The sequence below is a fragment of the Cebus imitator genome, unplaced genomic scaffold (genome assembly GCF_001604975.1).
Source record: "Cebus imitator isolate Cc_AM_T3 unplaced genomic scaffold, Cebus_imitator-1.0 Scaffold63, whole genome shotgun sequence".
NCBI lineage: Eukaryota > Metazoa > Chordata > Mammalia > Primates > Cebidae > Cebus > Cebus imitator.
In genome coordinates this window covers 6051514-6076466 of record NW_016107378.1, presented here as the reverse complement: position 1 = coordinate 6076466, position 24953 = coordinate 6051514, and the positions used below count along the sequence as shown (strand labels likewise).

The 24953-nt window shown below is 50.7% G+C and overlaps 1 protein-coding gene across 1 annotated transcript in view; it reads right to left on the bottom strand.

Annotated features, from left to right (window-relative positions):
- The window catches only part of ZNF423 (zinc finger protein 423), a 360445-nt gene that overhangs the window by 224744 nt on the left and 110748 nt on the right, over positions 1-24953 (bottom strand). Inside the window, exon 3 of the mRNA XM_017530167.2 lies at positions 11285-11485. Coding sequence (XP_017385656.1) covers positions 11285-11485 — 201 coding nt within the window. The remainder of the gene's footprint in view (positions 1-11284; positions 11486-24953) is intronic.

Genomic DNA, 24953 nt, shown 5'->3' with positions numbered 1-24953 from the left:
AAAAAAAAAAAAAAAAAAAAAAAAAATTAGCCAAGGTGGTGGCGGGCACCTATAATCTCAGCTACTCAGGAGGCTGAGGCAGAGAATTGCTCGAACTCGGGAGGTGGAGGTTGCAGTGAGTCAAGATAAAAAGAAAAAAAAGAATAGGTAGCTGCATCCCTCTTTCTCCCTCTAGCTGATGGTAGATGATGTGGTTTTTTGGTAACACTTGGGTGATAGAGTCTGGCTGTGTCCCCACCCAAATCTCATGTGGAATTGTAATTCCCAATGTTGGTGAAGGGGCCTGGTGACTGGTGATTAGATCCTGGGGACAGATTTCCCCCTTGCTGTGCTCATGACAGTGAGTGAGTTCTCACAAGCTGTGGTTGTTTAAAAGTGTGTAGCACCTCCCCCTCACGCCCTCTCCTGATTCACCATGCTTTGACGTCCTTGCTACCCCTTCACCTTCCGCCTTGATTGTAAGTTTCCTGAGGCCTCCAGCCATGCTGCCTGTACAGCCTGAGGAAATGAGAGTCAATTAACCCTCTTTTCTTCATTAATTACCCACTCTCAGATAGTTCTTCACAGCAGTGTGAAAGTGAACTGATATATTGGGTTTCTCAGGAATGCACGGGAGAGGTTCAACATAGCTGGCTGATTTCAGAGTCGCCTCTCAGCACCATCTGGGCACCTGGGCCACTCAGGCCCAAGGCCCGACTCACCTGCTGGCTGCCCAGTCTCTCTCCAACCTGGCCTGAGGCCTGTACATAATGTTGTGGGGGCCAAGCTGCTGGTGGATGCCTCGAGGGCTTGATACACCATTACCCCACCCTCCACCTCCCAGAGCACTGCCCCCCGAGGGTAAAGGGGCAGAGGTTCAGGGGGGCCAGGGCTTGTGGAACACCCAAGGGGGGGGCACAAATTCTGTGAAGTTTGTTAGAATTCAAGGGTCAACGTCACTCTTCTACAGGAAACAAACAAAGTAAAGGTCTACTGCAAACAGTGTGAAGTCTGTGGGTCCGGAGACCTCAAAGGTGGTGAGCTGGATGTGGTATCCCCAGAAGTACCCATGAGCCAAGCAGGAGCTGCACACATGCGGGCACCTCCCGCCAGAGAACACGGGTGCCCAGCAGGCCGCGCTAGTCCCCTATCCATCCTGGGAGCTGCATTTCCCCGCTCCACCAGCAGTTAGCAGATAACCTCAGGGGGTGTTGACTAAGCCACCACCTTCCTGTGTGACCTGGGACAAGTCCTACCTCCCTAAGGAGGCTGGTCCAAGCAGTGCCCTGATTGTGTTTGAGAGACTGGTTCTGCCACTCCTTCAACCATATTCAATCCAAAAAAGATTTTGAGGATAAGGACACCAAGGACTCTGCCTCCCCAAAATTCTAAGATTACCTGACTAGACACTATAAAAGCAAAAGTATTGGTTATCAATTGATAGCCAATGTTGCCAGGGATGAGTCTTGGTCCTGGCCGTTCTACAAAGTCAACCTCGGGACTTCTACCATGGCAATGGTAAGAGGCTGCTCGTTCCATCGTCACTGCTGAGTTAAGGTGGAGCCTGGAGGTGCTGAGGGCACCTCTGCTGATGTATACATGGTGATGGGATTCATGGAGACAGACTTGGGGCAGTATCTCTGGAAGCCCTGGAGGACCAGGCTCAAAGCCAGCCTTACACCCGGAACCAATGAATCCTCTATTTTCTGCTTGTCAATTTGAGTCAAACCTCTGTGCAGACAGCACATTAACTGAGGACCTACTATGTGGTGGCAGCCAAAAGGATCACAGCAACTTCATCTTCCAGCTAGGCTATACATTTCCATTGATGGGAACAAATGAACAGCCACACACACGCATGCATGGCCGCGGACACACAGCAGGTCTGTGTCACTGCCTGCTGACAGGCGCCCTCTGGAAACTTCCAAGATGAAATGGATGACAGCAGGCTGAACCCAGACCACACCAGGAACACATGTACAACCAGCCTCAAGGCCAGCTTCGTGTCCATGCTGGGCCCAGGAAGACAACAGAAGCTTTAGTGGCTCCAGGAAGGTAGCAGAAACTGGGGCTGCACCTGGGAGGAACAGCACAGCCACCTCCCCCCTCCAGAACCATCTCCAGAATCCACCCCCATGCTCATCCCCAGGGCAGCGTGCAGCAGCAACACCCTTGATGCCAGACGCACCGGATCCCACTCTGGCCCACCTTGGAAACCAAAGAACCCAAGAAGCTCAATGTTCAGAAAATCGTGAAGGTGGTCAAGCAGGCTGGGTAGGAAAGAAACAAACGTCCTCCACTTTGGAGAGTCCTCAAAACCTTCAGAAAGACACACAGACGGCAGACACATAGACACATAGTCTATGCCTTTTTTCCCACCGAAAACAAAAGAGACCCAGACTCTTCCCACCTCAACCCTGACTTCTATATTGTTAGATTTGTCATCCAATTTTGGAGAGACTTATAGGTCCAACAGTGTGATAGCAGCATTCGCTCTGTCATCGGGTTGAGGGAGGGATGTTCTGCAAGCTGTGGACTTCACAGGCGGTGAATAAAAAGGTCAGCAACTGAGAAACAAGACCCCACCACCACCACATCGCCACCAGGAAAGAACTCAGGCACAGCCGTCCGAGCCAAGGCTCAGAACCACCCTCTATGCAGCCTGCTGGTTCCCCAGCTGCCTCCTGATGGTTCCCCATCAGGAACCATCAGAGGGCAAGGGACAGGCGACTTAGGGAAGGTTTCCACATGTGCCACCAGCCAAGCAGACCCAGACTGGTGGGGGTCCACTCTGCCCATTCACTTCCCTCCCAAGTGGAAGCCTGCTAGCAGGTCAGCAGCTTCCTGAGAGCTATGGGGAGTAACCTCTCTGTTCACCAAAGCCCCTCTTAAAGACACTAGAGAAGGAGGCACCACGGTACTTCATCAACAAGTCGAAGCATCCTTTTGGGAAGTGAACAGCTTCTCCACTGAGCTACCTTTTATAATAGCCTCTGCATCTCTAGAGCCCAGAGGGTTCCTGCTAATGGTACACACTAAAGAAACACTTGTTGAATGAATGAACCATCTCTTCCATCTTTAAACGTGCCCTTCTGATAATACATTAATTGAGGAACTACGATGTCCAGAACCTCTGTTTTTTCTATCTCATATCCTAAAGCACTTTATCCACGGCACTTCCACTTTCCTTATTGTACCCAACACCGCTTTGCCTTGCAGGAGGGCTGTAGCCTCCTTAGCCACGAAATCAAACATTTCTTGCACACTTACTATGTGTTCTGGCCACAGGCCAAGGCAATCCTGCAGAGAGGGAAGAGAATAAGACCCCAAGCCTGGACATCAGGGAACATACCCCCACCAGTGAGATGGTGTTGGCAAGCTTTTTGATCTTTGCCATTCTGGGATTTTTAAAATGGTATTTCCTTATGGTTTAAATTTGAAGTTCCCTTACTATAAACAGGGTTCTAAATATTTTTTAAATGTTTAGGATCCCAGTAGTATTTCTTCCTCTGGTTCCATTGCTGTCCATTTCTGTAGTTTACACATGGGAGATACTCAAAATATCTAACCACCAGTGCGGCACCAGCCAATCAGAGACAGCGCAGACCTTGGGGAGGGCCAGGCATCTCAAGCAGGCTTGGCTGTGCCTCCACCCAGCCTTTGCCATGTTTTTCATGTTGATTTATTGGCTATTTTCTTAACATTTGTAGGAGCTCCTTACACATTAAGGAAAATATCTGTTGCCTGTGATATGTGTCCCTGGCTTGATTTATTGTGGTTTTCATAATGCAGAATTTTTTAATTCTTATGTAGTTGAATGTTTTGACTTTTCGTTTTACAGCTTCTGACATTGGGGTTATATTTAGAAAGGCCTTTCTCACTCTGATACTATTGAATTAAAGTATTTAAAAGCTCTCTGTTTTCTCTTAGTATTTTTAAGTTTTATTTTTACGTTCAGATTCCTGATCCATTTGGGATTGAGTTTGGTGTCAGGAGTGAAGGAGGGATCCAACTCCCTTTTTGCATGATGGCCACCTCCTCATCCTAATCCCAGCTGCTGAGAGATCCTTCTCATATGCTAGCTTTCCAGTTGTATTTGAGTCCATTTCTATTTCACACCACTCTGAATCCTTTCTGCTCCAGAGCAATCTGAGCTGGTTCCTGTCCCCACTCACCGTTCATTTTCCAGAAGATTCTTTCCGATGCCTCCATGCCCGCTTTTTCTTGTGAACTTTAGATTCAGCGCATCCATTTCTAAACAATCCTACCATTGCTTTCATTGGCTAACATTAAGCCAATAGGTTCATTTAGAGGAAACTGACATATTTATGATACTAAATCTTTCCACAAGAATAAGATCTCTTTTGTGTTCCCCAACCCCTGTAAACTGATTTTGTTTGTCCATCCTCTCTATCTGGTTTGAATGTTTCTTACTGGGTTTGCTGCCTGGTTTTTATATATTTTGTGGCTGACATAAGCAGGACCATTTCTTGCTCTGTGTTTTCTAACTGGAAGCTGTCTCCATGCAAGAAAACTCTTAATGGTGGGGGGGGAGGGGGCGGGAATATCAATTGTGCTCAAGCCCCCAGGCCTTTTTTGAGATGGAGTTTTGCTTTTGTTGCCCAAGCGGCACCACAACCTTTGCTTCCCAGGTTCAACCGATTCTCCTGCCTCAACCTCCCAAGTAGCTAGGATTACAGGCATATGCCACCAAGCCCGGCTAATTTTGTATTGTTTGTAGAGAGAGGGTTTCTCCATGTTGGTCAGGCTGGTGTCGAACTCCCAACCTCAGGTGATGATATGCCTGCCTCGGCCTCCCAAAGTGCTGGGATTACAGGAGTGAGCCACTGCACCTGGCTTCCCCTAGGCCTTTTACACTGTGTGAAGTCAGCTGACACCAGGGCCCCACGCTGCTCCCTGTGGGCAGAAGGAGCTCACACCCTGCACTGTGTATCAGGCAGCACAGTGCCTGGCCCTGGTCCCAGCCCCACGCTGCACGGCCCAAACAGAGCCAGCTCGAGGGGCGCCACAAGTCAGTAAGGCAAGGAGCCCCTCACGCTGTTGGAACAAGAAAGGGGCCTGAGCCGGCACACAAAGGCAGGCGCTGGCCAGCCGGCAGACAGCAGCGTGGCTGGCAAAGGTGCCAGCTCCACACAGCCCCAGCCCTGTAATTGGGGCCCACAGGTCGCTCTGGCCACAGCTGAACAAACCAGGGTGTAATTAACTTTCCACCCCGCTTGTTACATAGCAGCATTTCACCTTTGCCAGAAAAGGAGGGCCTACCTTTCACAGGGGCCAGGGAAACACTCTTTGGTCCCAGTCCTCAGGAAGGGACAGCGGAAAGGGGGGCCGCAAAATTAACCCACCAGGAACACATTTTTGCTGTTGCTATTTGAACAAAGTCCCCCTCTCGTTTTTCTGGAAGTTGAGCATTCAAAAAAGCCATCTGGAGTTTAGTTTGAAATTGCTCACAGTCCCCAGTCTGTGTTCTCAAGCACAGGCAAGCTGTTCCAACCTCGGAGCTTGCCTTTACCGACAAGATCTGTAACCTTGAGCAAGATCCTCCAGCTCCCTGAACCTCAGTCACCCAATAGCAAAATGAGAACAAATGCTGGAAAATAGTGCCTAGTTTTGGGAGGCACACGCAGGAGGATTGCCTGAGGCCAGAAGGTCATGACCAACCTAGGTAACATAGCAAGACCTCGTCTGTACAAAAAAATTTAAAATGAGCCAGGCGTGGCGGGGCACGCCTGTAGTCCTAGCTCAGGAGGCTGAGGCAGGAGGATTGCTTGAGCACAGGAAGTCAAGGCTGCGGTGAGCCACAAATGGCACCACTGCACTCCAGCCTTGGCAACAGAACAAGACTCTTGTCTCTTAAAAAACTAATTAATTAAAAAAATGAAGACAGTGTTTTGGCCACCAAAGGTGATTGTTATAAAGACTAGGCCAGATGACTCATTCATTCAACAAGCATGTTGGATTCTATTCCAGCACTGGGCTAGAACATAACAAGGAACAAAACAGGCATGGCTGGTGTTCTCATGAAGCTTAATAGTAGGAAAGGAGGTGGGTAAAAGACAATTACAGAAAGGGATGAGCACCCTGGACTGTGTGGGCATGGGGGCTGCAGAGGGCCAGCAAGGAGGGCTGCAGGGTGTGTGTTCCAGGCAGAGTCCCATAGTGCCTGGTGGGCAGTAGGCACTGAAAATACAAAGAATGTCAGGACTACAGCCCTCGCTGCCGTGTGGAGGATGTAACACCTGCTCACACATTTGTCCCCCGCACAAGACCGCCAGCCCCGGGAGGACAGCACGCACCCCATCTGCTTCAGACCCACCTCCTTATGGCCCGCCAGGAGCCTGGCCCAAGTCAGAGATCGGGGAATGGAGCTGAAGGCAAGACACCCATGCTGAGCTCCAAACTAGTCCTGAAGGCGATTTCTATTCCAAGGCAAGTGCCTGGAGCCTACAGTCTTACTGCCTACAACAAAAAGCCAAATCAGGCCAGCAGTCCCTTTAGCAAAGAGGTCAAGGACCCCAAAAGCTGTCAAGTGCTCCAGCCCTGGAGACCTGGGCTGGCACGTTCCAGGACTGGCACAGCACAGACCGCTGCTGACAGCCACTGCGGCCACTCGGAGGAACGGCACGAGGAAAGTCAGGTCTCAAGCATGACAGTGCACTGGGAGCTCCCACACGGCCTCCAGCAGCCAGCCTCTTAATTCAGGCCAAAGCGGCAGTCAGCCTAGATCGCAATATCTTTAAAAGGGAGTATTTGTACCAGGAAGCGATAAATCCGGACTACAGGCCCACAGGTGACTGGCTTCAGTGAGCACATAAAAAACACGATCAGCCCATGGGCGAACCAAACCTTTCACATCTCCTTCTACGGTACCCCAGGCAGTTCCCAGAGAAACTTCCTAAAGCAGTGCAAGTCCTCCTGGCTCCTAGATGACAATAACGCTCCCTGCTACAGCTTCGAGAACGAAATTTGCTTGGCCAACACTTCACAAGTTGTCATGTTATTTGTTCCAGTGCGATTTGAATCAGTGAGACCTGAACTGACAGGGACTTCCCGTCCTCGGCAGTTCAGACAGCCACCAAATCGTTTGCCATCTCCTGATTTGGTGGCCACAAATGATGTCTCCACTAGAAACAGACAAGCCCATCACACTTACCAAGTTGGCCTTTATCTACACCATTGCAAAAAGCCTCATCTACAGACATCTTAGTCTAAATTTAATATTTCCATAGGGTATGAATGCACTGCCTGCAACCCAAGCTTTCGGCCCTTGAGCACTGCTATTTAAAAGACAGAGATCTGCCCCCCACCAAAAAAAAAGAAAGAAAAATGGCGAAGACCAGGTAACAACATGGGAACCCGCTCATAACACGTCACATGACAAACGCAGACCATGAAAACGTGTGTGCTCACAACCCCAAGCATGCAAACGTGTGGCATCCCATGGCCAGGGGCTGGAGAGGAACAAAGAAAGATCAAACAGACGTCAGGGCTGGAGAATGAATGGAGAGGACTGGATTTCTGCTCTTTTCAGTCTGTGTCATAAAAATGCAATGTCTGATACCTTATGGGTTTAAGGTTGGTTTCTCCTCAGACACAAATGAGAGAGGGAGAGAAGAACAGGACTTGATGGAGCTATCTGAGATCTTAAAGCCCATGCTTCAACAGCTCATGGGCCCCGTATGTCGCTCCTGCTGAGGAACAGCAGGCGAGGTGCCTTCTCAAGCTCCCAACTGGACATGAGGGCTCCTTAGTTCAGGGGCTGGGCCCCAGGTTGGGGTTGGGGGGCTTCCATCGTGGCCATTCTGGCATGAGGCTCCTCTCCTACCCCTGAGGGATGAGCATCCCCTCACCTCAGAAAACCCCAAACCCCACCACAGCTAGTCTCCCAGACTCTGAAGGAGCAAAATGCTGCCCCCAATCTCCCCCTCACCACCACCCCAACTGCCACAGAAAGAGAGTCAAGTGCTCACTCTGCAGAAGCAGCTTTTAGGAAGAGCCACATTCACGGTCACCATCCACAAAACACACCCCACCACCCCACCACACAGCATTCTCCCCAGAAGGCCAACAGCTGGCAAGGGCTGACCCTGCCAGGACACACCCATTGGGGAGGCACGTGCTGCTCCACATGCCAGCAGTGACAGCCCCTGTGAGGGGGAGGGTTGTTCACGCCCCAGGTGACAATTCCTAAGAGCAGACCCTCTGCCCTAGGCCCAGCTGGCAGACCCTCTGGTTCCCCCACAAACATCTGCAGGGCACCGTGGCCTGCCCAGCCTGTGCCCAGCATGGCCCTCTCAGACACGGTGTCTGTTGGGCTGTCAAGTGCCCATCTCTCCTCCAGAGCGTCCACGCCACAAGGGCAGCAACGTCCACCCATAGCATCCCTAGCACAGTGCCTAGTGCATTGTGGGGTTGGTGACTTCTATCGAGTGACCAGCGGTGTGCATCCAGCAGACCCATGGCCAGGGGAAGCCTGCAACTGCATGTTCATATCACTTCCAAACCTTTAAACCAGAGGCCAATTTTCAAACAGCATCTTCTGCTAAAGCCCCAGGTATAAAACAGAGTTTTATGGTGAATCATTCTGACTGGACTGGACATCAGAGTCCCCTCATCTGACAGGCCCCAGTACTCACCTCCTATCCCCCAAACACACCACACCATAGCCCTGAGATGCCTCTGGGAACACAGTTCGAAAATCACTGCACAATGGAAGGGTGTGAAAGCATTCCCGGTAGGAACTGTTTTGAATAATACATAACGCAATTCCCGGTGTCTTATCCCATCCTTGGGTAATCCTAAGAACCCTAGACCTGGGAGAAGATAACTCCTCACACGTCTAGGAAACTATCCCAGGCTTGGGTCACGCCTTTACCAGGAGGTAATGAGTTTCTCAGGGATGCTCTTAGGCAAGGTTGTTTCCTAACTCTTTCAAGGAATTTCTGCCTCCCTTCCGAAGCGCCAGGGTTTGGGGTATTCCTAGCTCTTGCATCCCCATGGAGGTCGTTAGGAGGGTCCTGTTAGGGCCAGAGTGTTGGCAGATACAACCAGCATCAATAAGGACAAGCTGGGGACCCTGCAAACAGGGCTGCCGTGGATTTCAGCCAGAGTCAGAGGCTGAGAGAAAGGTCTGCCACTGGGAGAAGGCTCCTTCTCAGGACCAAAGCACAGTTAGCTCCCAGTTCTTATTTTCGGCTCAGACCCCCACATACAGCCCAGTTTCCCAGTTTCCTTTCTCCACCTAGAAATGCCACCATTCTTAAAAGTGAGACCGAGCCTGGGCGTGGCTCACGCCTGTAATCCCAGCACTTTGGCAAGTCGAGGTAGGCGGATCACCTGAGGTCAGGAGTTCAAAATCAGCCTGACCAACATGGTAAAACCCTGTCTCTACAAAAATACAACAATTAGCTCGGCATGATGGCAGGTACCTGTAATCCCAGCTACTCGGGAGGTTGAGGCGGAAGAATCACTTGAACCCGGGAGGCGGAGGTTGTAGTAAGCTGGGGTTGCGCCACTGCACTCCAGTCTCTGCCACGGAGCAAGACTCCATCTCAAAAAAAAAAAAAAAAAAAAAAAAAAAAAAAAAAAAAAAAAGAGACTGAAAGACAGGAGAATCTCCTTGATTTGAAGGACCGGAGGAAGGCGCAGCCTCTAAGGGCTGCAGAGACTTAAGAAAGCACAGCTTAGCAGAGGGCCTGTGGCCCCACTCTAACAACTACACAGAATGACCTGTTCCCTTGCATTTAGAAAATAAAGAGAATAACCTGTCATTAGATCAATTTGTTGATTGTTTTTAAAGTAAGTGGCAATATTTCATTCTGTTATAGTTAAGATTCCACATCAATTCTTGGCTAAATCAAAAAATATACCAACATCTATAATATTATTCCTCAAGTAGGATGAGGGTCAATAGCCCAGGGTCCAGAGGAGGTCCTAGGTTGGCCACCAAAGAGCTGTGTGACCTTGGCCAAGCAATCACCTTTCCCTCTCTTTCTTGGGGAAGTGAGGAGACTTAAAAAGCTAACCCCATAGGTCCCTTCCAATTCTGATTTAGAATTGAAAATTAACCATCACCTCTGCCTCTGGTTGAAATATCACAAATTCCAAATTACTAGGGTTTGGATTACTAGATTCCAAAATGGCGAAAACTATAAGATTCCTCTTAGGTCTATTATTATTACTACTATTATTTTTTTTAAATATATGTTCCCTCCAGAGGTTGAGATGGGGACTTGGTCTAGCCAGAGCTGTGCAGGCACAGGTGTCACTAGAGGGCAAATCATAGCAGTTCCCCACACACTTAGTTTCAAAATTCCAAGATGACATGAGGAGTAGAAAAAGTGAGAAATCTGGGTGCCAATCTAATCCCTGCCAGTAAATGTTCCCCTAAACAGGTGATGGGTTCCCTTTAGAATGCTGGCCTGAGGTTTCAGGCTCTCTCCCACAAACCAGCATCCAAGGAGTTTCATCAACAACCATGATGGAGGAAGGTAGCTCAGGAAGGCTGTGTAAGGAACACAGATGCTATGAACTCCCTCTGCAGATCTCAGAGCCCAGAAATGTGTCAATTCCTGTAGCATGGCTGCCACATCCCAGGGAATGCACAGGCCCTCTGGTTCCCACCCCCACCCCAATCACCCCAGACAAACACACATATACACATACTACTCCTGAAGTCTTCAGTAGCTCCTATAAAGCTGGTCTCACGCACCCTCTCCAAGACACTGACAATGGAGAACAGAGCTCCAGTCAAATCTAGCAGAAGGAGCTCTCAGCTACCCTTCTCCTCCTACTCTAGAGAAGCGTGAGGTCAAGCACAGAGGCGGAACCTGCTCCCTTTCTCACAGGCTGTCCTTGGCCTTTGAAAGTCTCCTCATCCCATCACAAGCCCTGCCTCAGAGCTTACTCCTTTACGCAGCTTTCCACACTTAAGCTGCTTAACTTTGCACTAACAACCTCTTAATTGCTGGGTTTCCAAAAGGCCTTCCAGAAATTCAGGGTGCAGATCCACCAGCTCATCGCCTGAGTACTAGAGCACAGTTTGCGGGGAGGGGGTGCCAGGACAGAGTATCACCATCTAATTCCTGCCTGCCGGAAAGCTGTTGCTTTTATTTTTAATTGTATTTAAAAGGCGGATACAGGGTACCCAAGACACCACAATAAAATGACATTAACTGTAAAATTACATTATTAATTCTTTAATCTCACTTGAGGCTTCAAGCTGTTGCTATGTCCAATTACCCGTGTAACCACCTGTCAGAGTCCCGGGGCTGTTTTGCATTACCTCCAGGACAGCGGTGGGCCCGGTGGTCCGTCAGGTCTGCCAGAGACTCGAAGTCCTGCTGACATTGATCGCAGGTGTAAATTGATTCATCCTCCATGTCTTCATCATCCTCATTTCTCTCCTCTTGACTTGTCACGCTGTTCCTGTCTTCCAGCGCACGGCTGGTTTTCCGATCGCACTCTGACTCTCCTTCTAGGCCTCCTGCCAACAGGAAGAATACAGTCCATGTCAGCTGATGGGGTCTTGGGAAAGGGTTTTAAAAGAATCGCCCGGCATTTATTAAGATACATTTAATTACTCTACCTCCCGGGGTCCATTATCCTTGACACCTCTCAGTATATTAATAGATGGGGTTTTTTGTAGCATGTGGCGCCGTAATTCTCAACTAGATTCTTTAATTCTTGGTGCAAATCTTCTAGGGGGTTTCCTGTCATCTCCACTCTGTGCACGGATGCTGGGGTCGTGACCCACCAGAGAGGTGAAAAACCTTAGTATTTTGTCTCCTAAAAACCCAATTCTGTTACACACCTTTTTAGAGCCTCCATCAGCTGTTCCTAACACAACTAGACTTTTAGCTTTCCCCACAGCCTTGCAATTTAGAGTCAGGAGATCTCTTAGCCAAGTTCACCTTCCACACAACAGGCCTCCCAGGGCAGGGACATTGGCTCAGTGCTTTGCAAATATGTCCAACTATGAAATAAAGGAAGCAAACGTTTGAAGAACCATGGATGGTGGAATCTCAAGCTTGAAATGCATCCAGGCTGGGCATGGGAGCTCACACCTACAATCCTAGCACTCTGAGAGACCAAGGTGGGAAGAGTGCTTAAGACCTAGCATTCGAGACCAGCCTGGGCAATATAGCAAGACTCTATCTCTACAAAAAAATTTTTTTAATTAGCCTGGCATGGTGGTGTGTGCCTGTAGTTCTAGCTACTCAGGAGGATTGCTGGAGACCAGGAGTTCGAGGTTACGGAGAACTATGATGATGCCACTGCACTCCAGCCTGGGCCTGGACCCTACCTCTAAAAAATATATAATAAAATAAACAGTGTGTTTAACCCCTCACCTGTGACCTCGTACTGGCCTAGAGAGCGAGAATCAGTGTTGAAATGATCTGGCTGATTTCTTTAAACTAATACAGCAACTATGCTTAGCACTGCGCAGAGAGTGGCTAATCTACAAGGAAAAGCAAATTCGTGACCATGATGATGCCTTGCATTTGTGCTGTGTTCGGTGCTTCTCCAAAGCCACCATTATACATGCACAGCCCCATTTCACAGCCTTGCACATCCTAAACTCAAGGCTCAAGGGATCATATGGTCCACCCCCTGCAGAGAGGAACAGCTTTGTTATTCCCATCTCACAGGTAAGGTACCTGGCATCCAGCCAGAAGAAGCAACACTCCCAGCACCCTATAGAGGCTCAGCTCAACGTCGTGATTCCTGGTCTAGTTCACTTCCCTGCACAACTGTGGGAAATGGAGCACAGCCCCAATCTTACAGATTAATAAGACACAGCAAGAACTTGTAAACGTAAGTGCAAAAGCAGCATGGTAAATATCATGCACAGAATATATCAGTAATCCTAATAAATGTCAATGGATAAAATTTGCCTGTTAAAATGCAGAGATCTGGCCGGGTACAATGGCTCACACCTGTGAGCACTTTGGAAGCATCCCAGCACTTTGGAAGGCCGAGGGGGGCGGATCACCTGAGGTCAGACGTTCAAGATGAGCCTGGCCAACATGGTGAAACCCCATCTCTACTAAAAAAATACAAACATTAGCCGAGTGTGGTGGCAGACGCCTGTAATCCCAGCTACTCAGCAGGCTGAGACAGGAGAACTGCTGAAACCAGGAGGCAGAGGTTGCAGTGAGCCAAGATCGTGCCACTGCACTCCAGCCTGGATGACAAAGAGTGAAACACTGTCTCAAAAAAAAAAAAAAAAATGCAGAGACACTTGGATTGGAAAATAGAAGTGTGTGTTGTTTCTTCCCATAGCCCATACTGGAAAACGGATCTACCCATCCAGAAACTAGCAGTGCTGATTTAAATCAAAGAAAGAGATCCAATTATGCATAAAGGTGTTTTTGAAAACATACATGCATATGCAAAAGTGTGTGCATGTGCACTTGTGCTTACATGTGTGTACATGCAACATCACAGTTACAGGAAAAGGCTCAGTGCACAACCTGTAAACCCCCGAGGGCTGGGCGCCGAAGCAAGAAAGAGAGACACAAAGCAAAGAATGCATTCAATTCAAGGTGGAAATCACAGTCCTACGAATATTTCAATTTGCAAACAGATAATGTTATAAGGGCTCTGTTTCTCCCGTCTGCATAGAACATGCCCTTCCAAGCACCTGACATCAAGAACCTGGGAACACAAATCAGCTCATCGGAGAGCCAGCTGCTTCCTTCCAAGGCGGGGAACATTGCATGACACACCGCCTGGAACTGCACAGAGGCAGTAAAAATCAATGTTTCCATTTGTGGCCCATCAAAACATCTCTCTTCTTACCAATTAAGGGACATACAGTTTTTAGGTTCTTTTATTATCAGAATGCGCCAACTCCCGGCAATACAGAAATCCCATTAAAACCAGGCAGCATATTTATCTCAGGGAATCTGATCTGCCGCTGTGGCGAGGGCAAGAAATAGAAAGCAAAGCAATGAGAAATATCATTTGGAGCCTTCGATATTATAAGTCATCACACAACCATGGTTACACAGTCAAGCACCCGTCTCTGAAATTCCTCGTTTACAGTCTTTTCTTAATAATAATAAAAAAATGTCTGTAGAAGGGGAAAATAAAAGAGCCATAATTCTGGCTTTATCTACTACACCGACTCTCCAGATAGTAAGTCACAATCAGCACCACACTTGTGCTACTTTACTTAACACACAATTTAATAGACATATTTAAATTATCCCCTCGTTATTTTTTTTTGCCGTATTTACTTGGCAGCACTTTCTATAATAGCTCATCTAATCCACAACTGGAACCACAAACATCACAGTGCATTTGATCTCTTTAAATCTGGTACATCCTGTTGACTCGGGAGTAGATAAATCAGAATGTCAACTCTCAGGTTTTTATAAGGCAAAAACCCATAAAGTCATCCAAGAGTATAAATCTGTTTTAAGCAGCTGTCACCTCCCCTACGGCCGGCTACTAATGGGAAGGGAGGGTGGCTGTGCAGAAAGGGATGGACACAGAGGCAAGCTCAGGCCACACAAACGCTCGGAACTTATCCTCCAGCTCCCAGGGGGTCAAGAGGTCAGCCAGCCTGATCCTCAGGAAGGCGATGCCAGAGAGGGAAGACTCAGGGGCCTGAGGAAGTTTTGGGGAGCAGGACGTCCCTGACGCCCCAAGGGCCCCTCTGCTGATTCAGCAGAATCAGGCGCTGGAGAACAGGAAGGCCTCCGCCCCAGGCAGGGTTTGTCTCTTGCAAGGCACTTTCATGCCCAGGAGTTTCTGAACCTCACCTTAAGACAAGAGAATAAATGGTGTTATTTTTCCACTTGCAGATGACAAAGCTGAGCCTCTGCAAGGCCACCCAAAGCCATGCCAGGATCGAATCTGCACGTTCATGTGTTCATTAAGCAGCACACCTTTCCAGAAGTCCCAGGGCCTGTTGGAGCCTGAACTTCTCCAAGGCCCAGGAGGCGGGAGTTCTGAGAACAGGGAGCTCCGAGGACATCAGTCCTACCTGGAGGCTCTGAGGTTCCTCTTTTCCAGGCCCACCTGATCAGTTGCTCAGTAAGCCCTGGGGATGGAATGATTGGGCCTTCCCTACTCCTCCAACCCAGCCCTGCCTGTCCTGCGTGCTGCCCCATCCAGCCCCAGACCCTTCCCCCAACAGGTCCCTGGACATCACCTGGGCAAACTCAGAGAAGGCAGAGCCCAGAGGCCCAACACCTGCCCTGCCAGGTGAGTCCCATCACAAGTGCTGGCTCATTTCTACGACCTGGGCTAGAAATGCAATTGACCCACTGGTTCCTCCAGTCACCCTGGAGCCCAACGACGCAACTTCAGCAGGCCGAGGAGAAGGCCAACAGCTCAATGCTTTTCTTCAGAGGCCTCCGGGGCTGGGGGCGCTTCCCGAAAACAGCTCCTTTTCCTCATGCTCCTCCCCTGTCCTCCTGGGGGACGCCTGCAGCAGCATGTAGACAGCCCGCTCAGGGAAGGCCCCAGCCAAACGGACTTCAAATCAGGGGCCTCTCCCTCAGGGCCACATGCACGGGACACAAACCAACCTGGTGCTGTGAACACCAACCTGTCCGTCCAGCTGACAAGATTCCCAACCTCCCAGAGCCCACGCTTTCTACGATGGACAACTGTTTTCTGATGTGTGCACCTGGATCCTTTTGCCCATGAATTAAGCACTCAATGCTTCATCAAGTGCAGGCATCTTACGAGTTTATGCCATCATATTCCCATTTTACAGGTGAGGAAAGCGGAGCTCTGGGAAGTGACGCCACAGGGAAGTGGCGGGGCCAGGTTTCCAGCCCACTGCATGTGACTCTTAACCACTGTACTACATGGTTTCCTCACAGCAAGACACAATGAACACCAGAGCCAGGTGTTGGGGTGTTTGTAAATCCCTTCAAAGTCCCATGTAGGATCCCGGTCATGGCTCCTTCGGTTCAGCAATGTCGCTTCTGACCTATCTCCACAGCCTTGCAGGTACCTTTCAACCCCATAAACTGCCAAGTCTCCTTGGTTCAGGACTTCCCACTCCCAGTCTTTGGCAGGAAGATTTCCGTTAAATCTTCACGCAGCTCCCCAGGATCCCTACAAGCCTGGGCATCCAGGGAACTCGGGGCCCCATTACTCTTTCCCCAGGGCTCGCTTCCCTTTGCAGTCAGAGCACCCAGCATCATACGCCCTCATGCTTTGTGTGCTAATCTGTCTACTCTACCTCGCTGTGGCAGGCTGTATTTCCACAGACGGCCATAGCAACATCTCTCACCCCACTTGCCCTTCTGCAGGGAGACCTTGACTCCCCCACCATAAGGAGGGACCGAATTCTCCTCCACAGTCCCCCTCGGGGCTGGCCAGCCTCAGTGGCTCCTTGACCAATAGAATGCAACCGAAGTACTGTTCCAGACTTCTGAGGCTAGGTCAGAAGGAGGCTTGCAGCTTCCCCACCGCGTCTCCTGGGACACTCCCCGTTGGAGCCCAGCTGCCATACTATATAAAGCCCGAGCCACGTGGAGAGAGAGTGCATGGGGCTCCAGTCAACAGCTCCCAGTTTCCAGCACCAGCTTCAGCCATGGGAGCGTGCCATCTTGGACATCCCATCCCAAGGAGGCTTTGCATGACAGCAGCCCCAAATCCCATGCAGCTGCAACTGTGCAAGAAACGCCCAGTGAGACTGCCAGCTGAACCCAGTTAGCTCATAGTACTGTGAGAAGTAGTAATAAATTGTTGCTTCAGGCCATTACATTTTGGGACGGTTTGTTACACAGCAATGGATAGCCGACCTTCTCCCTCTGTACCAGATGATAAGTTCCATGAGGGCAGGAGCTGTGTCTATTTTAGCTCAGTGCCACCTCTCCCACCCCTGGCACACAGATGGACACATAGTAGGGGCTCATTAAATGTTGAATGAATGGATAGGTGAATGAATTGATTGGTTTCAAAAAAGCAGGTCTCTGAAACCCACACAGGTGGAGGCAGAAGGAGGGAAAGGGGCCACAGTGCAGTTTATTGTCTGATGATAAGTATTAGATTGAACCATATAAAGGGGCCATCTTTTTAGGTCAAAAAAGTTAAAGACTGGCAATCTCAAATGGCTCAACTTCACATACGATGGGGTTGCCCTGTCCTGCCAGCTTCTTCCTGCAGCCAGGAGGAAGAGGGTACACCCACACACCAGGAAATACCACTACACCACACCCACCCAAACTCAGCTTCCCTGAACCCAAGATATGGACTTGGAGGACTTTTTATGAGCAATAACAAAATCGAACCTTTATCATGTTTCATTAGAAAGTAGTGAATTTTCAGGCCAGTCTCAGCGGCTCACGTAAGTGCTGTAATCCTAGCAGTTTAGAAGCCTGAGGCAGGAGGCTCTCTTGAGTTTGAGACCAGCCCAGGCAACACAGTGAGGCCCTATCTTTACAAAAATTTTTAAAATTAGCCAGGAATGGTGGTGCACGCCTGTGGTCCTAGCTACTTGGGAGGCTGAGACAGGAGGATCGATTCAGCCCAACTCATTCTGCAGTGAGCCACGTTCGCACCACTGCACTCCAGCCTGGATAACAGAGCAAGAGTCTCAAAAAATAAAGTAAAAGTAGTGAATTTTCCCATGCCGCTGAGATACTGCTCTTAAGAAAGGGCTTGCATTCAAGATGATGACGTTGACAGCAGACAGCGGACCCTGCAGAAATCCTATGCAGCAAGAGAGCTGGCCTCATGCCCCCTGGAGGGAAGGGGCAGCAGAGGCCTTGCCAGGGACCGAGGAAGGTGGCACAGCCGCTTCTACACCCCAAGGGGAAGCTGAGCACTGTATAAGCATCTCCTGGTACCATTTTACATTCACATCACCCCATTTCAATGGGCACAGAGACCATATGCGCTAGGTACGATGGATACCCCCACTCTGCAGGTAGGTGCAATGAACTCGCCCACTTTGTCAATGAGGAAAAAAGCCAAGGCTCAGGAGCTCATGCAAAGCACGTGCCAGGAAGGGCAGAGCAGGATTTGTACCCAGACCTTCTGATTCTAGATTCTGACTCTTTTGTTTTTTTAAACAGTCTCACTCTGTCACCCAGTCTGGAGTGCAGCAGCGCAATCTCAGCTCACTGCAACCTCCACCTCCCAGGTTCCAGTGATTCTCCTGCCTCAGCTTCCGAGTAGCTGGGATTACAGGCATGTCCCACCAGCTAATTTTTGTATTTTTAGTAGAGACAGGGTTTTGCCATGTTGGTTGGCCAGATTGGTCTCGAACTCCTGACCTCTGGTGATCCACGCTCCTTGGCCTCCCGATTACAGGCGTGAGCCACTGCACCCGGCTGATCCTGACTCTTAACCACTACGTGGAAAGGCAGAAAGGGAATGCCTGCGAAATCACGGGGCAGGGGACAGCTGGCTGGGTCCACTGCCAGGAAAAGGGGAACAGGGAGAGGCCCCAGGGGACCAGAACGCCCACAGGCTGCCAGGTCTAAGAAGAGGACATTTCCTACCTTCTCAGCAGGGCTTCGTGAGGTCATGAGCCAGCACCGCCAGGGCCGCTCTTTCCCAAGGGCCAGCTAGGAGAGGATCAGCCAACGAGTGTCCCTTCCCTCTCCGCCCCTGGCCAGCACACAAATAAAAAAAAAACTCTCCAAGAAGGATGACTCTTCCTCACCCTGGTGTCCTGGGAGTCAGCTAGCCAGCACGAAGCCCTGGGCACCCTGAGAACCTCCCAGGGACCAGCAGGGGTCCCACCTCTGGAGCCTCGTGGCCAAGTATACAACATGGAGGCAGGAAGCCGGGAGCTGCTCCCATGCACCCAACAAAGAGAGACCCAGGGCAGAGCTTGAGAGGTGAGAGACAGACCCGGGTCAACAACCACACACACATTCGCCCATTCTTTCCTTCATTCATTCCACAAATACTTATTAAGTGCCTACTGTGTGCCAGGCAAAACACAAGCACATTTGCTACAACATAAAGCGTGCTCCCGACCCTATTTATCTTGGCAGCCTCAAGGCCTACACAAAGGCTGGCACAGAAAAGATGCTTAATAAATATGGGGTGGGTGAATGAATGAATAGATGAATAAATGAATGCCCGAGAGGATACGCTAAGCAGTAAGGGCCAGCATCCTGGGCTGGGGCTGGTCAGGGACCCAGGTTCCAATCTTAGCTCGAGTACCCCTCAGCCATGAGTGACCTTGGCCGAGGCACGTCCCTTGCCTGAGCCTCTGCTTCCTCATAGGCCCATAAGGAGCCTGAATATCATGAACCCCATCCTCTCCGACCTCACAGGGTGGAGGTGGGGCTCACCTGAATGCATGGCCACCATGGACTGGCACGCAGCTCAGCTCCACATCAGAGGTTACAGGAGCCTTGTGGGGTTTCAAGGGGATAGGGGAGGCCAGAGCAGAGCAGGGATGGTTGGGAGGAGGAAGGGTGTGGGGGAGAGGGAGACCAGTGGAGCTGAGAAAGCAGTGAGAGAGCCAGGAACGGTGCTGGGTGGGTAGGCAGTGGAGTCAGTGGGGTCAGCAAGCCCTGGGATGGCTTCTCTACCTCTTAATTCTTCTCCCAATCAGATTTGAATGGGAGACCACACCATTCACCACCACAGAAAGCAAAACCACCAGCCGGCACGTTCTAGGCACACCCAGAGGTTACCAGAGAACCCAACTGTACAGGAGCCATCAGGACACTAGGGTAGAAGAGTGCAGTGGGGCTGATGGCACCAAGTTGTCGAAATAAAGGCAGTCATTAAGTAACGACACACACAAGCAGCAGATGGCTGGATGCACATTCTAGGGACTGTCGGGGATGACAGAGAAAAAACAGAAAAGAATTACAGGCTCTGAGGCCAGCCTCTCTGGGTTCAAATCCACATTCCACCATTTAGCAGCTGGGGGACCATGAACAAGTCACTTGCCCCCTCTGGGACTGGTTTAATTAAGTCACATTATTTTAATAAGGTGATATATACAAAACCTGATGCTTGGCTCACGGGACAGCTCGAGACAATGGAAGCTGGTGAGCACTGTCTTGCTGCTGCATTATGATTCAAAGCAACACGTGCAGCATCTCATGCAGACAAGAGTTGGAGGCGTCAAACCTGGAGGGGTCTGGCACGCGTCTGAGGCTGCAGGAGGACGAGAAATGTCGGGCCACAGGCCCTCCTGCAAGGCACGAAAATGTCCATGAAGACCAAAAGGAAAAAAAAAAATCCTCTCAACTAGGAGAGGAAAGTCCTGGGTCCAAGTGCGAATCCTCCTCTTCCTAGATTGTGCAACCCCAAGTAAAGGTGCGAGTCACCTCCTCTGTGAAAGGGTGTGCTCGGCTTGCAATTCACAAGCCCATTGTTCCTGTGCCCACCCCCTGTAGGTAGCAGAGGGAAAAACAGTTCAGGAAGACACCTACCATTGCCAAGGCCTTACCCTGGAGCAACATGGGTTTTTTGTTTTTTGGGTTTTTTTCTGAGACAGGGTCTTGGTCTGTCATCCAGGCTGGAGTGCAGTGATGCGATCTCGGCTCACCACAGCCTAGAACTCCTGGGCTCAAGCAATCCTCCCACCTCAGTGTCCCAAGCAGTTAGGACTACAGGTGCACCACCAGAACCAGGTAATTTTTAAAATTTTTGTAGAGATGGGGTTTTGCTATGTTGTCTAGGCTAGCCTCAAACTCCCAGCCTCAAGTAATCCCACCTCAGCCTCCCAAAGTGCTGGGATTACAGAAGTGAGCCACTGCACCCGGCCGACATTTATTTTTTGTAAGTAAAATACATCCTACACCCTCACAGCCTGCAGGTTTGCTGAAAACATGTTCCCGAGGGCAAGATGCCTTTTCTGAACCTGGGCGCCAGGTCAAAGCTCTGGCTTAGCCGCTACTCAGTGTTGGCATGGGCCCTGCCCACAGAGAAGAGCGCTCTCCTCCATGAATACTCTCTCAAGCGGGCCCCGGGAGGGGTGTGGCCAGGGCTGGGCAAGGAGCCCACACATCCCAATTCCACACTGGGCTTGTGCATCCATTGCTGGCCCCAAATTCCACGAGGCAGCCATTATTGATCTTCAGGTTTAAAATATTTGCAGTGCAGGCAGCGGGGTAACATTTAACACTCAGCCTAAAGGGTCCCCTTGGCAGCAGAGCTCTAGGCAAATATTTTAACACATAATTTGCTGCCCAAGTTCGGCTTCTTAAATAAGGAAGCAACTTCTGGAAGGCTGTCTGGGGAGCCCCGGTGTCCCCGTTAGTGCCCATGGCTCTGTGGACAGAATTTCAAGCGAAGGCCCGTCGGAAACACTGAACCTGACCTCAGCTGCATTGCACAAGCCTCGCTGCGCTGCTCCATCCTGGCTGGCCATGAGGGATTGGATACAGGACAACCCTCTGCAAAGGTCCAGGAAATGACTAGAACCTTCCAGAGAACATATCTTCAGTTGTCAGGAAATCTAGAACCTAAAGGATTAGCAGTGTGATGGCAATCACCTCCTTCAGGCCAGACCTTCCAATTCATGAGACCTTCGTCTCATGACCCCTGACCGTCCTAAGGGAAACGTTACCACCAAGCCTATTTTACAGAGGGCAAAACTGAGGCTCCGAAGGCTTAGACTGTCCCCTCAGTCACTCAGATAACCAGTGGAGAGAAGCTCTCAACTCCAGTTCCCCCACCACCACCACACAAATTACACAAATGAGCGTACAGGCAAATGGGGTGTGGAGGGAACGCACAGAAGCCCCTGCAGGGAAGGGACTCAACTCCTCTAGATGGTCAGCGGTGCAAACACACCTGCTGCTTTCTTTTTTAAGAAGGAAATCCATGGCTCATGCCTGTAATCCCAGCACTTTGGGAGCCGAGGCGGGTAGATCATGAGGTCAGGAATTCGAGACTAATCTGGTCAACATAGTGAAACCCCGTCTCTACTAAAAATACAAAAAATTAGCCAGTGTGGTGGTGTGCACCTGAAATCCCAGCTACTCGGGAGGCTGAGGCAGGAGAATTGCATGAACCCGGGAGGCGGAGGTTGCAGTGAGCCAAGACTGTACCATTGCACTACAGCCCAGGTGACAGTGCGAGACTCCGTCTCAAAAAAAAGAAAATAGTATGGGCTAAACAATACTCCTTGGAGGGCTAGTGCAGCCTGGGGCTTCCCACTGAGGGTCTCTGCTATGGACTGTGTCCAGCAAGAGCCCCCCAGAGTCCCTAGGGCACAGGGTCATCTGCTTATTCCTCACCAGACAGAGGGGTCCCTGAGCAGTGACAACAGTGTCTCTTCTTTAGAGATTTAGGACCTGAGTTCAAGTCCATTTTTGTGCAAGACCTTGGTTGCTTGTACTTCTGAGACTGTTTCCTCACCCAGAAAATGAGGATGGTACTCATGTTGTAAGATGGTACTCCCTATGGGGCCACCTTCAGGGTGACCTCACTCCAGGTGTCTGCTCCCTAGGCCCTGGTCAGCAGTGAGCTCCCTAAATGCTGGAACCACATCAGACACATATCCTCCACATCTTCAATCAGTCAATAAACATTTACTGAGCACCTACTATGTGCCAGTCCCTGTTCTAGATGCAAACACATGAAAAAACCATGCACAGCTCCGTGACAGGAGAGGCTGACATTTGGTCACAAGCACCTTGTTTTTTGCGGGTGTTCCACAAATGCAGTAATGAATGACTCTAACCTCCCTGCAGGGCTCAGATATTAAACACAATCCGGGAAGGTAAAGAAAGATGGCAGCTTCCCCACCTCACAGACATGTGCACTCGGCTCTCAACTATAGTGGGTCAGGCATGAGTGCAAAGGAAAGAAGGCAGATGAGAGGGAGGGAAAAAGCGGAGAGGGAAGCAGGGGGAGAACCACAGACACCCCCTGCAAGAAAAAACAAATCTATTTTTCCAGCAAGTAGTTAACGGTGTCCCTCTTCCAAGCCTTACAATCTTAATAAAACTGATCTCACCGCGTGCAGTAATGAAGAGCAGTTGGACAAAGCCACCCTGGAACCATGAAAATTGTGCACTGTTACCTCCTCGTGACCTCCTGAGGCAGTGACCATTCTGCCCTCTCCTTGCTGTCATGTTTTATCTCTGGGAAGGGGGAGATGTGGGGAGCAGGGCCGGCAGTGGACAGAGGAGGGAGGATGGTTGGGCAGCATAGGGAGCTCGATAAATCCAGCTAATTTGTGGCCAGTGCCAGCGCCTGACACTCCTAATTGCTCTCAGTCCTGGAGCAGAACTCAAGGCGAGGATGCTGGGGTGCAGATCACCCCCCTTGTGGCTGCAGAAGGAGGATCCCGGTTAGGGGAAGAAAAGCAGGGAGAGGAAGGATTTGTACCCCTAAAAACTGAACCAGTAGCCAGGCTAATGGAGTTTGGCTCAGAGGCAAGGATAAACAGAGGCGGTGTGGACGGAAAGCTCAGAGCCCAGGGGCCACGCATGATCACTGTGCATTCCGGGCAAGGCGTGCCCTCTCTGGGCCTCAGCTGCGCCATCTGAAAATTAAGGCATGAACCACAGAGAAGCAATTTTTAAAACCATGCACTTTAGCAGTTCAACACTGTGCCAGGGGCAGGCCTGAGGGCAGAACTCCAAGGCAACACTTCCACACCCAGGGAGCCCTGCTGCTGCCTGCCTTCCACGCCAGGATCCCACAGCAGCGCTTTGCAGAAAGAGCCTCACTGTCAAAGTAGAAAGTGTGCAAAAGTTCACCCGGCCAACTCCTCAACTCCTCCTCGCCGTCCAGGCCTCAGTTCAGTGAATCTGCACCCGCACAGGATCAGGCTCCCCTGTGAGCTCCGGGAGCAAGCTGGGCACCCTCCCTCCCCACTTATCATAGCAGTCTCGTGATTGTATTTGCAGGATATGCAACCTCTAGACAGGCAGGTCCGCATCAGTTCTGTTCACTCTGCTTCCTCCCCACCCCTCACCCTCAGCACCGAGTGTAGGGCCTGGTACACAGCAGGTGATTAATAGGATGTGTTGAAGAAGCAGTCTGGAGGGGCCCTTCCCACTCTGACATTTAAAGATCTAGCCACAGGTCTGTATCTCCTGGAAGGGATGAGACATCAGGAATGAAGCCCTAAGCAGGCCTCTGGTCCTGCCTGCTGCACCGGGACACAGGAGGCTCAGGGACTCCCCAGACTGGCTCCAGAGTCTCTACTGTAACCCAAAAGCCAGCAGCTCTTTTCCCACCAATGACCCTCCCACCAACAAGCCTCTGGATGGGCCTGGAGGGCCAGGGGAGCCCCCTCTCCCTCCAGTCACAGTGCAGAGGCTCCGCAAAAAGCCTTTAAAAATTAACCAGTTGCCAGGCATGGAGACAGCCTGGCGCACAGCCACGTTCCAGGGAATACGGAAGTGGCGCCTGGAGAAAAGGGAGCAGGCCTCGTGGAGTTGCTTTCCAGAGCTGTCCCACCCAGGGAGGAGCACACGCAGATTCCAAGGAGCCGCTCCCAGCAAACCTCCATCTAGGCACCCACTTCCCGGAGGAGGGCGGCAGCCTCAGCCCACCTCCAAGGACCCACGTGAGCATCAGGCTCCTCCAGGTGACCCGGGGGTCCCCTCACCACTTAACCTCATCCACTTGCTCAGGTCTGCCGTCTTTCTGCTGACTTCCCCTCAGTCCCCAGGAGGGTGTTTGGAGCCCCACAAGTGGGCTATAAGACATTCCTGGATGTCTCCAGAAACCCAGATTCTAGAAGCAGGCCACAGAACAAAGCCAATGGCCTGGGAAGCATGACACATCCGCCATAGAGGTCCGAGATGCCTCGCACACAGGCAGCCAGGCGGGGTGTCCCCACACTCAGCACACGCGGCCAGGCGGGGTGTCCCCACACTCAGCACACGCGGCCGGGTAGGGTGTTCCCACACTCAGCACACACGCGGCCAGGCAGGGTGTCACCAGGCGCAGCACACACACGGCCGGGCGGGGTATCCCCACACTCAGCACACACACGGCCAGGCGGGGTATCCCCACACTCAGCACACACACGGCCGGGCGGG